This window comes from Cenococcum geophilum (assembly GCF_001692895.1).
Source record: "Cenococcum geophilum 1.58 unplaced genomic scaffold K441scaffold_8, whole genome shotgun sequence".
Lineage (NCBI taxonomy): Eukaryota > Fungi > Ascomycota > Dothideomycetes > Gloniales > Gloniaceae > Cenococcum > Cenococcum geophilum.
This window is the reverse complement of record NW_027137566.1, coordinates 1,368,919-1,384,549: the sequence shown is the minus strand read 5'-3', so window position 1 is coordinate 1,384,549 and position 15,631 is coordinate 1,368,919. Positions and strand designations below refer to the sequence as shown.

General features: G+C 36.7%; 1 protein-coding gene across 1 annotated transcript; it reads right to left on the bottom strand.

Annotated features, from left to right (window-relative positions):
• Positions 1-437: 437 nt before the first annotated feature.
• On the bottom strand, positions 438-638 carry K441DRAFT_545755 (uncharacterized protein; the record flags this gene model as incomplete). The annotated part of the gene is made up of 1 exon (XM_067642828.1): positions 438-638. A coding segment is annotated over one exon (201 nt), but the record flags the coding sequence as incomplete, so codon positions are not given.
• Positions 639-15,631: the final 14,993 nt, after the last annotated feature.

Here is a 15,631-nt window from a genome sequence, read left to right as displayed (position 1 = left end):
TAGTCGGCTTTAGGTCGCGGTATAGCTAGCGTCCGTTATATATAACTTTAACACCTAATAGTGCGGCGCGGAATGCAGTCGCCGCCTCTATTATTATGCCCTTATACCCTCTATCAAGCTTATACGTTAGCTGCGTTCTCTTAAACTATGATTTTAAGAATATAAGAGGCTTACCCCTTGCTCTAAGTCCCTACTAAGTCGCTAAAGGTCTAGGGCGTTATCGGCTTTAGGATAATGACAATATTATTAAAGGCCGTTTTAGAGGAGAACTCCTTACTATTAAAGTAGATCACCTCTACCATACGCAGAATTCGCTCACTATCGTCTAACTTCTATATAAGATTAGTCACTTCCAAAAGTATCTCAATCTCTTTATCTATACTATAACAATTTTAGGAAGTCCGCTCTACCACTTTAATGGCGGCTACGTTGGCTAACTAATCTAAGGCGAAGAATACTCTTCCGTAACTGCCCGCACCTAGAACATCTCCTAGTATCCACCTACCCATCGTTCTCTTATTAGGGAGTAGGGTCGGCATCTTAATATTAATATTAGCAGCTACCGGCCCGCTAAGAGCGCGAGCTATATAGCGTCTGCGCACTTCCTTAAAGTTGTCTTTAGCAGCGAATTCCGTCCACTAGAAGTGGTATTTAAGCTTATTAAGCAGTATCTTTATACTATACTAGTTTAAGTAATACGGCCGCCGTGTAACTACGTCGCTATTAACTGTTAGCTATACCGACGGAGACCTAGAGTAGCCCATAATATAAAGGCCCTTACTTTTAGGAAAGAAGTTAAACCGCGTATAGGGGTTCTAGAGGTTAATATTATATAATTTTATAAAAGACCTAGTGCAAAGAAGTAGGTCAATAGGCATATTTTCCAAAGAGCCCTTTCCCACCGCCTATCCCCTCTCCGGTATAGCTGGCGGAGACTACAGCCCTAGTAAATAATAGCCGACCTAGACTATACTAAGCTTTTAAAGCTACTCCTTAGTATTAGTATCTGGCTCCGTAAGGGTTTTGCTCGCTTCGCTATTAGTATTATACTTAGTACGTTCTATTTCGCGTTAAAGGCAAACTATCTTATTATTATATATCTGCTTAGGCTCGATAAGTATACGGTAGAGGGCGGCTTAAGCGCCATCTACCTAGTTATTCTGGCGCCGAGACGTAAGGGCGTTATAGACGTCGCTAAATGCTAGCCTAGCGAGGGCATTTGCGGGTATAAGGGACGCAAAGGCGCGGTCCGACATTTAATAACAGATATAGTACTTATAGCAGACTCCGATAAGGGATATAAGCTTTAAAATGCCGTAGGAAATGTGCGCCTTTTTAAATATAACTGCTAATTATAGAACCCCTTCCTAGCGGTTCCGTAACGTAGAGACAGCCAGACTATAACTACTTAATCTTACTTTCTCTAGTAGGTATAAGATATGGAACGTCTATATACGGTATCTTCGGCGTATTATAGTTATCTTACCTCCTACTAAAGTGAGGTAAGCTAATGCCAAAAATATACCTTACCCTAAGTACTATAAAAGGTAAAGTCTAAGCTTAATAATTTAGGATCTACCTAGTAGAGAAGGATCTTTAAATCCTTAGGGCCTTCGCTAGCTAGCTTTTTGGCCTATTATTATAGCCGGAACGTATAAGGCTAAAGCCAGACGTTACTAATTCATTAATAATATAGGTCCCCACCTTACTTTACTTTTACTCTACTTCACTTTACTTTACATACTCGCACTTTACTTCACTTCTCCTATCCCCTACAGTACGGCACATACCCCCCCTCCCCCCTACGCTACTACTTTTCTTCTCCTACACTTTACTCTACTTTACTTTACCTAACCGACCCGATTATACCTTTAGTATCGCGCCTATCCAGTATATAAGTCGCCCTACTTAGTAGAGCAAAAGTTTACTATAGGCAGCTATATAAGTAGTTGCCTTTCCGTTAGGACTTCTTAAAAAGTGCCTATCTTGCTAGTAAAACTATATCTAAAACTTCTAATCTTTACGGGGTTGTAGTCGCTTTGGGGTTCACCACTATATATAAAATACTACCAACCAATTAAGTCACTTCGGGGCCACAGACCTACAGCGGCGGCTATTAAGACTCTGTTAATAAGATTCGCTTCTACGTCCTAATATAGACAAAAAGACGCCAGTCGCGAATAATATTGCGCGGGATAATATGGCGCTTTAGCAGCTAATCCAAGACAAGGTAAGTCTTATCTTAAACCCTTATTCCTTATACACCCCTCCCCCTTACAAAAGCGCCAATAATTGGTACGCTAGTTCCCGTCCACCGACCCTATAATGCTCGGAGACTAAAAGGTTAGAACGGGACGGTTTTCCTCTTTTTAAAAGGGCCTGCCGTAGGGGCGGAAGCTCTGCGGCGTAGTGGTTAGGGTATATAGCGAGAACGGCGCGGTGCGGGTAGGCGGCGAGATATACAGCAACGTTAAAACGGAAAACGTGGAGATAGGGCGGCATCTTAAGGACAAGTATTTCCTCCTCATTATAGACACTGGCAACTAGTGTATAACACTAGGTAGGCCGATATATTATCTTATATTAATATAATAAAACATACTACTAGCTTTATTCCGCTGGCTAAATATAGGTAACCTCCCTCTATATGCTATACTCTACGACCACCTTTACAATACCTAGGCCAAACTCCATCCTTATACCCTATTCCGCTAGTCCAAACTCAATAAAGGGTAGAGAGCACTTATTAAATAGGCAGTTAATCTACACTAGTGCGTCCATATATTTGTCCTTTAAAAAATCTAGCAGGTTGTATAGGGGCATTATTAAAGACATTCCTCCCTACAGCATCACCCTATAGGGTAGATCGTCGCAGCGTTCCGTCTCCTAGTCTAGGCTCTTTGGCCAGTCTAGCGGTGCAGGGAGCTAAGTGGCGTAGTGCTTAATCGCCTAAGCTAGGCCCTCTAGCTTGGCCATAGTGCGCCACCAATTAGAGACAGTATTGGCGTAGATATTAATAGTTATAGCGCATACCCATTTGCCGCGTAGGTTTCAGCGTAGTTTACTAAGCATATTTAGGGTAGTGCTAATAGTGCATAAAAAGAAGACTTTAAGGGAAATAAACAAGAGCTTAATGAGGATCGTCCTAGCTTTTTTACGGTAATTGTTACCAATAATCGTATCCGGGTCCTCCCTAACAACGGCTATTGCCTTTAATAACCTATTTTCCTCAAGATCTTCTAGGGGGGGGAATCCGCTTAAAACCTTCTAAATCCCATTATTAAGCACGGCAATAAGGCTGGTATAGTTTATAAGCGCAGGGGTAGGAGCTATAGAGCTATCTATAGAAAGGCTTAAATAGTAGGGAGAAGAAAAGTAAGTAAAGTAAAGTGAGGTAGATAAAGTAAGGTAAAGTAGGTAAGTACGTAAAGTAAAGTAAAGTAGAGCAATTGTTATTAATTATAGTTATTAATAAAGCTATTGCCCTATAAGGCTAAATCTGCCTTTTATTACCTAAAATATTCGGGTAGTTAATAAGCCAAGACCTATGCGTTAGTCTCTATAGGTAACTTTATTCTACTACCTTCTACTTATATATATAAGCGCAGTGTCCGCCTTTAAACTATAATCCCCTTACTTATAATAAACCGACTTAAGGCATACTAATTAATACTATTAGTACCGAGATAGAAAATGTATACCTTCTTTACTTCCCCTTCGCGTTTAATTTTTATAACTAATGTAGCTATTATAGAAACTTACAATCCTTTAATATAATGTCTGCTTTAAGCTTAACTGGCTCTTAGATATAAATCTAAAGTATTCCTAGCTAATCTATAATTAGGCGCTTATGCTTTCCACAGCTATTAATTCTATAGCCATATACTATATTACTATTAGAGACTTATTTAAAAAAGATTTATAGAATTATAATAGTGATTTTATTAATCCTAGCAAGCTCCTTTTAGCTTCTAGCTTGTCCCCTTTACCTATAGATAAGCTAGCTAAACAGACTAAGGCAAGTACTGCTAATCAGTTTTCCTCTTATAACGGTAATTTAACGCCATTTTAAGGCGTTAACACGACCCCCCAAAAGTCTCCCGCGCCTTCTCTTTAACACCCTTTATTCTATACGGAAAACTAGTTCCCCTCTATAGCTATAAACTCATTAATCTAAAGTATAAAGACATTATAGTAAAGTCCTAGTAGTTAACCCTATAATTATACGGATAACTAAAAAGAAGAGAAAGAATAGTCGCTATCTTAAGTAGACAAGTAACACTATAAAGAGCCTTAACAATTAATTAACCATAATCTCTAATATATAAGGCGGGACGACTAAATATAGATATGTAAAGAGGGGCAGGATAAGGTAGAGTTAGATAATATTTATAGATAGGATAACGTAATAGAAGAACGTATAAAAGACGTTTCTCTTATTAAATGTGATCCTAAACTGCAAAGCAAAATATACTAGAGAGAAGGAGCACAATCGCCTATAAATAAAAAGCAACTATAGCGAGCTAAGCCTACTAAAACACCAAATATAGCAATTACCAGGTCTAGAAGGACGATATTAAAGCGGCTTTGGAGTAAACGAAAAGTTAATAATTAATACTCTTATAAGGTTAAGAGGCTATAAAAATAAACTCTAAAGGAGATTCCACCTATTTATAACTGCAAATTTCTGTTAATAGAGATATATTAAACCTTTACTAACTATAGCTCGTTAGATAATTCTAATAGGCTCTAGCTCCTTACTCGCTTATTCTTTATGGTTATTAGCTAAGATACTTTTATATAGCTATGGAATTCCTATCTTACTATTCGGGAGAATATAAGCACAGTTATTCTTTTTTTTAGTAACACAGTATCCGCAAATATAGAGTCTCTAGATTAATTAGATATCTTACTTACTACAGCGTTTATTATAAAGCGATTCCACCTAATTAGATTAGTAGAAGCTCGCATATAGCTAGAATAGAATTACCAGCTTTAACTAGTCTAGTAAACTAGACATTAGCGGAATAAAGAGCGAATATTAAAACTAGGTTATTGCGGCTAGGCTACTTCCTATACTCTAGATAATATACTATCCTAAGCGTATCCTAAACTTATAAGGTATATAGTTAAGTATAATAAATAACTAACTACCCTAAAAAATAAACTTAGTTAGGGACGCAACTAGCATATACTAGCAGCTTAATTTAGTACTAGTATCCTTGCTTTAGTCCTAACTAATAGTAATTTTAGTATCTATAACCGCAAGTAAGCTTTCTTCCTACTAGCATAATCTATACTAGGCTAACTTCCTATAGTATTAAAAGACTTCCAGTGGATGATTTTAAATTGCTTATTAATATTTTAGATAAAGAACGTGGTGGTTTTCTCTATAAATGCAGCTAATAGATAACTTACTTTCTTAATCTCCTCTTAGGACTAATTCTAGAGAGAAAATATATGCTTAAGGATATAGATAGATCCCTCGTAAAGGAGGAGCTATTTAACTCGCTAGGTTTAATAGAATACCTAAAACTAAATAGGTAAATATTAGCGTAGATTTTTGCAGTATATAGGGATGTGTATTAATTATATATATAGATTATTATAACTAAAAAGCTTAATATAGCTCTCACTATGTCTATTTATAAACTTTACGTAAAGACAAATTTAATAGGCATTGTATTTAGGTTTAGGGCTTCTAGGAGGCTTTTAATCCTAAGAAAACTAATCTTAATTACCTATTCCTACCTTTATTTTCTAGTATAATCACTATAAAGGAACTATAAATAGTATAGATAGTAGTAAAAGAATAAAAGATTAGAGACACGGTAAAGTATAAGGCTTTATACGCCTAAGGCAACACTCTAGGTAATATAAAAGTCAAATAGCATAATAAAAGAGCTATATTTTATTTTAATAACAATAAGAACACTAGGGAAATGCAATAGAATATTAAGAAGGAATTGTTAAGAGTAGGGACTCGTTAAAAGTAGGGACTCGTCAAGCTATATCCGTTTAATTAGTATTATATTTCTAAGCCGTTTCTTATAATGCTGGTAAAGGAACGTAGTGCTAGGAAAGTACGGGCTAATTAAAAGCTAAAAAGCTAAGGACAAAAATAAATCCTAGCGCTCTATTCCCCTAGGGGATTATTCCCCTAGGGCTTTATTCCCCTAGGGCTTTATTCCCCTAGGGCTTCGTTCCCCTAGGGCTTCGTTCCCCTAGAGCTTCGTTCCCCTAGGGCTTTATTCCCCTAGGGCTTCGTTCCCCTAGAGCTTCGTTCCCCTAGGGCTTCTCCCCTTAGCTCGCTTAGATCTGCCCTTATACACAGGGTAAACCAAAAGCTTAAATTATACTTTTAGTTTAATACAGTAAATTATACGACTAGCTTTACCCCCTTTAGCAAGCGCTCTAGAATTTTAAATTCGGTATGTATATCCAATCTCGCTTGGTTGCTACTAGCTATATATAGTAATTATACTAAAGCTATATGCTTAGCTGCGGCCGTGAGGTTTCTACCTATATAGTACTATATAATACTGCCAAATTTTATCAACCTCTCTGTAAACGTCTTGGATTATCGCTTTAACCGCACTAATGTTTAGGAAACGCCACCTTAATATATATATATATATATATATTCTATTATAGCTATATACTATTTAGGGTATAGGCCGTTATAGAGCGCTAACTAAATACTTCCTACTATTAATATGCTTGCTCTAGTTCAGAAGCCAACTATAAAAACTATATATCTATTACTTAATACTATGCTTAACTAAGGAAATAAACGCCACTTTGATAAGAGGGTAGCCTAAGCAGGTCGGCGCCCTCCCTACTAGCGCTGGCAAGATCCTACTAACAAATAGTCGAATAGAATTCCCGTTATCGCGCAATAGGCAGCAGCGCGCAACTTATTAGATATTAGGCTACCTTACTACGCAATTTACTCTCCTACTGATCTTTATTATAACCACAACGAGGATTATAATAGATTTGTCCTTTAATGAATTTCGCCCACACGTTTTAGTATATAACTATCTCCTTATAAGTTTTATTAATATAGTTAAAGCGCGCAGGCTTATTATATGCCGGGCGGAGGGGTTTATTAACACTACTAGCTCAGCGTCGCTACTTAAAGCTGCTTTTCCGCACTAGAAATATAACGACATATCTATTAGATTTCATATACCATAAAAGGCGTCAGGATCTTGATAATATCTCGCTATATTAAATTTTGGTTAAAAAAGAAGATTAGTAGCGAATCGAAGCTGGAGTTAAGTGATGGCCTAGAAGCTAAGGTTAAGCGGCTTAGCCTCTTTCTCCTAAAAGATAATATAGCTACAATAAATAATATAGAGTAAGTTCTTATTAAATAATATTTATTAGCAAGCTGTGCCCTTATATAGTTTGTAAACTAGAGAACGTATATCTAACTATACTATAGTATCGTAGCAGTCTATAGCTTAGGGGGGCACTACCTTAATACTTAGACCGGAGATAACAAGAACCTTTAGCTTCGCGATTTAGTGCCTTTAAAACTCAATAATTCTGGACTAAACAGTTAGGTCGTCTCCTATGGCTATAACTTAAGCACTGCGTTTAGTAAGGCCGTTACCGATATTACCGACGAGGTAGTAATGCTTCTTGACCGAATTAAAGAAGAGCGTAAATCGCAATTAGAGCGTCATAGACCGATTATCCTTATCGCCTATAGCCTAGGCGGTATTTTAGTAAAGAAGGTACGTATTTAATCTATTAACCTCTAGACGCTATATCTATCCTATCTTACAGTCCCTCTACGTCTATTAATTTACCTACTATTAAGTAATTTAGGCTTATCCAAACAGTATCCTAAGTAAACTTGTAGGACTATTAGCTATTAACTTATCTAATTGGGATATTAGGCCATAATTATTGTATATAAACGATCTAGCGAATATAGAGAATTACTTAGCAGTATTAAGGCTGCGATATTTCTTAGAACACCACACCGTAGTTCTAATGCTGCGTATTAGGCTACTTATACAGCAAATGTCCTAAAGGTCCTCCAATTAGGGCGCGGGACTAACGCTTCGTTTGTCTCCGCACTATAGAGAAACTCACCAGAGTTCGCGAATATATCGTAGTAATGGATTAAGTATATAGCTCCACTTAGGATCCGGACCTTTTGTAAGACTAAACGGTTACTTAGTAAGCTTATATATCTTACAACCCCATTATCTTAAGTCCTTTATAGTATATAAAGTCACTTTTACTATCTAAGGATTAAGCAGAACACGGTGCTAACCTTATATAGCAGATTGTAGATAAAGACTCCGCAAGACTAGGGATTGTAAACGAGATCGCTATTAGTATCGCTAGCGTAAACCACAGAAGTATCTGCAAATTTAGCGATTTCAATAGCTAGAAGTACAAAACCATCTAGAATACTACCGAAGAGCTTGCGTAGTACGCCCTAAGACTATTAAGTATCTATAAGTAGTTTTAATTTACTGCCTTAGACGCGTTTAGCGTTTCTTTATTAGTATAATACCCCGCTTCTCGCTAGAAATAGTATTAGCTTAGCTAGGGTGCTACGCTAGTTAGGAAATTAAAATCTCACAAAAAATTGACCAGACTTCTATTATATTGCTTTATAGCTGACTTACTATAGTGACGTAGCTATAACTAGCGATTATAATAGTTAATGCTTACCTACCTAGCGTTTAACCAATCTATAGGAAGATAAGGACAGAATCTTAACTAGTAAGAACCCCTTACTTAAAGGTTTATATATATAGATCCTTAACAATCGAGCCTTTACGGAGTAGTAGAACAATAATAAGTGCAGTATTTTATAGATACACGGCGGCCTAGGTAAGGGTAAGACAATAATAATAATAGCTCTTATTGACAAAATATAGTAACGACTGGACTTAATACCTAGGTCGGGCGTACTATTGTACTTCTTCTACTAGAATACGATCTGGGAACTAAATAACGCCGTTTTAATCGTCTAAGGCCTTACCTACCTTTTAGCTAAACAAAACCCGGCGTTAACCCGTTATCTATAAAAGAGGTATAACGAAACTAACAGCCGCCTGTTTAAGGGGTTAAATGCACTCCACGGCCTTTAGATAATGCTTTTAGAGATATTAAACGATCTAAGTCTTCCGAGAGTCTACTTATTGGTTAATATACTTAATAAGTACGATTTCTAGTCGCTTAAGATCTTTCTAACATTACTCAGCCAATCTAGGTTGTTAAATAATGTTAAGTAGGTAGTAACTAGCCGGAATAAGATAAAAATCATTAAATATCTCTGTTATAGCCACCTTGGCCATAATACAAGCCTAGAGTTAAACTTATTACACGTCTTAAAAGCAGTTAAATCTTTTATTAATTTTAAGGTTGACGAACTAGCGGTTTAAAAGACGTATAATAGTAAGCTCCAGACATCTATTAAGGAGTATCTTACCAAATATATAGACGGTACCTTTCTATAGGTGGCTTTGGTTTATAAAGAATTAGAAAAAGTACTAGCAGGTAGGACTAAAGATATCCTTAGGACTTTTCTAGCGGGACTAGAGCCTCTTTATAAGCGTATAATAGGGCAGGTTAAATATAAAAGGGACTTAGTAGAGGTTAGGCTTTACAAACAGATTCTTTATATAGTTACGCTCGCCTGCCATCCTTTAGGCTTAAACAAAATGGGAATTATTACTAGCCTTCTAAAAGAAGTATTAAACGACTTACAATATCTACAAGATTTAGTTAGCTCTTATAGTTCTTTCTTAACGCTTTATAAGCAAATAGTTTACCTAGTCTATTAGTTAATAAAGGACTATTTTAATACCGGTAAGGGCTCAAACATCTTTCTATTTAGGCAGATTAAGGCGCATAACCAACTAGCTTATCAGTCGCTATAGCTTATATTAGCCACCCTTAAGTAAGACATCTATAGCATACGAGCTCTAGGCACTCTTACGACTGCTATTAACAGTAGTAAAGTTTAGTAACATCTCCCTCTAAAAGTTTAATACGTATATATATACTAGGTTTAGCATCTTTAAAGGAGTAGTACTTAACTCTATAATAATAACTAAGTACATCGGTTTCTACGGGAGCATTTACTTTACTAGTTTAAGGCCCTTAGCTAGATAGAAAAGACATTAGAAGGGATTCTTACGATATTATCCTTAGAGGCTCAAATTCTAGTAAGTCTTCTTTAGGGTATACTAGGTAATCCTACTAATTTATACCTAGGCTAATAAAAGTCCCAATCTATACGCGTTTGTCTATAATACAAAGCAATTCATTCTATATAATCGATTAGTGATTAAATAGATACCCCTCTAGCTATATTACTTAGCCCTTATCTTTACTCCGGAGAAGAGTATTGTTTAGAGACGATTTGAAAAGTATATCCCTACTTAGATCTAAATAAAGCCAAGAGTATAAGTAAATTAAAGCGCGGCGCTACAGACGCTCGAGGGCCATTTAGGTTTGGTTACATTAGTAGCCTTCTTACTAGACGGCAAGCTAGTGGCGTCAGGTGATAAGACAGTTAGGCTCTAGGACACTATCACAGAAGCAGCGCTGTAGATACTTAAGGGCCATTTAAGCCAGGTCTTATTAGTAGCCTTTTTACCAAACGGCAAGCTAGTAGCGTTAGGCTTGCATAACGAGATAGTTAGGCTTTAGGACGCCGTTATAGGAGCGGCGCTATAGACGCTCAAGGGCCATTCGAGTATAGTCTCGTTAGTAGCCTTCTCGCCGGACGGTAAGCTAGTGGCGTTAGGCTTATATAACGAGACGGTTAAGCTCTAGAACGCCGTTACGGGAGCGGCGCTATAGGTACTTAAGGGCCATTTAGAGGCGGTTATATTAGTAGCCTTCTTACTAGACGGCAAGCTAGTGGCGTTAGGCTTGTTAAATAGGACAGTTAGGCTTTAGGGAGCGGCGCTACAGACACTTAAGGGCCATTCAGATAGGGTCTTGTTAGTAGCCTTCTCGCCAGGCGGTAAGCTAGTGGCGTTAGGCTTATATGACGAGATAGTTAAGCTCTAGGATACCGCTATAGAAACGGCGCTGTAGATATATAAGGGCCATTTAAGGTTTATTAAGTTAGTAGCCTTCTCGCCGGACGGCAAGCTAGTGGTATTAGGCTTATTAGATAGGATAGTTAGGCTCTAAAAAGCGGCGCTATAGACGTATAAGGGCTATTTAGATAGGGTCTCGTTAGTAGCCTTCTCGCTAGGCGGCAAGCTGGTGGCGTTAGGCTTATATAACGAGACGGTTAGGCTCTGGGATGCCGCTATAGGAACGGCGCTGTAGATATACGAGGGCCATTTAAGGTTTATTAAGTTAGTAGCCTTCTCACTAGATAGCAAGCTAGTGGCGTTAGGCTTAGGCAATTAAATAATTAGGCTCTAGGACGCCATTACGGGAGCGGCATTATAGACGCTTAAGGGCCATTTATAGGGGATCTTGTTAGTAGCCTTCTCGCCAGATAGTAAGCTGGTAGCGTTAGGCTTATATAATGAGATAGTTAGGCTCTAGGACACCGTTACGGGAGTGGCGCTATAGATACTTAAGGGCCATTTAAGGGGGGTTTTATTAGTAGCCTTCTCGCCAGACGGCAAGCTAGTAGTGTTAGGCTTATTAGATAAGACGGTTAAGCTCTAGGACGCCGTTACGGAAGCGGCGCTATAGACGCTTAAGGGCTATTTAAGCCGGGTTTTATTAGTAGCCTTTTTGCCGGACAGCAAGCTAGTGGCGTTAGGCTTATATAACAAGACAGTTAGGCTCTAGGACGCCGTTACGGGAGCGGCGCTATAGACGCTTAAGGGCCATTCGAGCTAGGTCTTATTAGTAGCCTTCTCGCCAGACGGCAAGCTGGTGGCATTAGGCTTGTATAACGAGACGATTAGGCTCTAGGACGCCGTTACGGGAGCGGCGCTGCAGATGCTTAAGATTAGTATAGTTATTAACAGCCTTTTATTCTCTACTTCGGGTCAATACCTTAAAACGGATAGGGGGGTAGTGGATATAACCTCTCTTAAGATATCGCTAAATTCTTCAGAGTAGTTACGTAGTCTATTTATATTAAATAATTAGGTAAAGGAGAATAGGTAGAATATTCTTTAGCTTTCTTCTAACTATCGACTAACTTATATAGCTGTTTGGGATGTAATAGTTATATTAAGGCACTTATTAGGAGGCGTATCATTTCTTCAATTTAAAAAAGGGTTAAAGCTTATATAGTATAGTAGAGTAGTAATATATTAGTAGTAGTTAGGTTATAATAGCCTTATATATATATAATACATATTATTTTCTTTATATCTCTATTTTATAGAGGTTTAAGGGGAACGTATACCTATATATAGCATTTTGGCGCATCCTATAGTTAGTATATTTTATCAACTTTCCCCTAAATAATAAAAATAGCAAAATCTCCCCTATAAAAAGGCCGTGGCTACGCTAACTACTAGAATTAAAGAAATGCTATAGACGTCTTATTTGCCACTTTAATTCTAGTATCTTTTATAAAGGTTATACACTTATTACTAACTCTATATCTTACATTATAATATAGGTAATATTCTTAGTAGCTTAACCTACGCGCTCTAAGTAGCGGAATTTATTAGTACCAAAACTTAGATTAAGCAGCGCTACTATAGCTTTGGCCGCGCTAGCAAGGAGGGTACTAACCCGCTCTAGCCACATCCTTATTAAGGTGGCGTTTCCTAGACATTAACGCGGTTAAAGCTATAATCCACTTTATAAAGAAGATAGGACGTTTATACCTAAGCGAATAATAAGCCGATTTTAATAAGCGAATACTCCTAAGGATTTCCTCTCCTACCTATACCTCCTAACTAACTACACTGCGAGCCTCCCCTTACGTGCCTCCGCTAGTGCGTTACCGATTAAAAAGCGTACGACGCTAGAATAGCCCCGCGAACACAAGGCGCCTCTAAACTCCGACTTTCTTCTAATAATAACGTATCACTTTCCTTTATTCCCTTAGTTGAGTATAGTATTAAGTAATAGATATATAGTTCTTATAGTTGGCTTCTAAACTAGAGTAAGTATATTAGTAGTAGAAAGTATTTAGCTAGCGCTCCGTAACGGCCTATACCCTAAATAGTAGGCTATAATAGAATATGCATATATATATATATATATAGGTCAAGAACTAGCGATAATTCTAGTGGCGGTGCAGCTTAAAGAGATATAATAATATAAGTTTTAGCGTTAGAGTAGCTAGGAAGGGCCTTAACCGAAATATAGGGTATTAGAAGCTATTCTAGGGGTCCTTTCTAGGATATAAGGTAGCGCTCCTATAACGGTTACGTAATGTCTAATACGTATAGCCTCTTTTATATAGTATAATCATTATATAGGGTGTTATCCATTTAACTAAAGCCTCTTTCCTTAGCTAAAGAAAGTGGCCGCTATAGAGTCGGCCGCTATAATTATAGGAGGTGGGTTTATATTGCCCTATAAGGCTAATCTAAGCCAAGACCCATACATTAGTCTCTATAGGTAACTTTATTCTACTACCTTCCGCTTATACGCGTAAGCGCAGTGTCCGCCTTTTAACTATAATCCCCTTACTTATAATAAACCGACTTAAGGCATACTAATAGATACTATTAGTACCGAGATAGAAAATGTATACCTTCTTTACTTCCCCTTCGCGTTTAATTTTTATAACTAATATAGCTATTATAGGAACTTACGATCCTTTAATATAATGTCTGCTTTAAGCTTAACTGGCTCTTAGATATAAATTTAAAGTATTCCTAGCTAATCTATAATTAGGCGTTTATACTTTCCGCTACAATTAATTTTATAGCTATATACTATATTGCCACTAGAGACTTATTTAAAGAAGATTTATAAAATTATAGTAGTAATTTTATCGATCCTAGTAAGCTCCTTTTAGCTTCTAGCTTATCCCCTTTATCTATAAATAAGCTAGCTAAATAGACTAAGGCAAGCACCGCTAATCAGTTTTCCTCTTATAATAGTAATTCAACGCCATCTTAAGGCGTCAACATAACCCCCTAAAGGTCTCCCGCGCCTTCTCTTTAATACCCTTCGTCCTATATAGAAAACCAGTTCCTCTTTATAGCTATAAACTTATTAATCTAAAGTGCGGAGACATTATAGTAAAGTCCTAGTAGTTAACCCTATAATTATACGGATAACTAGAAAGGAGAGAAAGAACAGTCGCTATTTTAGATAGATAAGCAACACTATAAAGAGCCTTAATAATTAATTAACCATAATCTCTAATATATAAGGCAGGACGACTAAATATAGGCGCGTAAAGAGGGGCAGGATAAGGCAGAATTGGATAATATTTATGGATAGGATAACGTAATAGAAGAACGTACAAAAGACGTCTCTCTTATTAGATATAATTCTAAACCGTAAAGTAAAACATACTAAAGAGAAGGAGTATAATCGCCTATAAACAAAAAGCAACTATAGTAAGCTAAGCCTACTAAAACACTGAACACAGCGATTACTAGGCCTAAAAGGACGATATTAAAGCGGCTTCGGAGTAAACGAAAAGTTAATAATTAACACTCCTATAAGGTTAAGAGGCTACAGAAATAAACTCTAAAGGAGATTCTACCTATTTATAACTGCAAATTTCCGTTAATAGAGATATATTAAACCTTTACTAACTATAGCTTATTAGACAATTCTAATAGGCTCTAGCTCCTTACTTGCTTATTTTTTATAGTTACTAGCTAGAACGCTTTTATATAGCTATAAAATTCCTATTTTACCATTTAGGAGAGTATAAGCATAGTTATTCTTTTTTCTAGTAATATAGTATCCGCAAATATAAAGTCTCTAAATTAATTAGATATCTTACTTACTACAGCGTTTATTATAAAGCGATTCCACCTAATTAGATTAGTAGAAGCTCGCATATAGCTAAAATAGAATTACTAGCTTTAACTAGTCCGGTAAACTAGATATTAGCGGAATAAAAAGCGAATATTAGAACTAGGTTATTACGGCTAGGCTACTTCCCGCACTCTAGACAATATACTATCCTAGGTATATCCTAAACTTATAAGGTATATAGTTAAGTATAATAAACAACTAACTACCCTAAAAAATAGACTTAGTTAGGGACGCAACTGGCATATACTAGCAGCTTAATTTGGCACTAGTATCCTTGCTTTAGTCCTAACTAATAATAATTTTAGTATCTATAACCGCGAGTAAGCTTTTTTCCTACTAGTAGAATCTATACTAGGCTAACTTTCTATAGTATTAAAAGACTTCTAGTAGATGATTTTAAATTGCTTATTAATATTTTAGATAAAGAACGTAGTGGTTTTCTCTGTAAATATAGCTAATAGATAACTTACTTTCTTAATCTCCTCTTAGGACCAATTCTAGAGAGAAAATATATACTTAAGGATACGGATGGATCCCTTATAAAGGAGAAGCCATTTAACTCGCTAGGTTTAATAGAATACCTAGAACTAGATAGGTAAATATTAGCGTAGATTTTTGCAGTGTATAGGGATATATATTAATTATATATAGATTATTATAACTAAAAAGCTTAATATAGCTCTCACTATATCTATTTATAAACTTTACG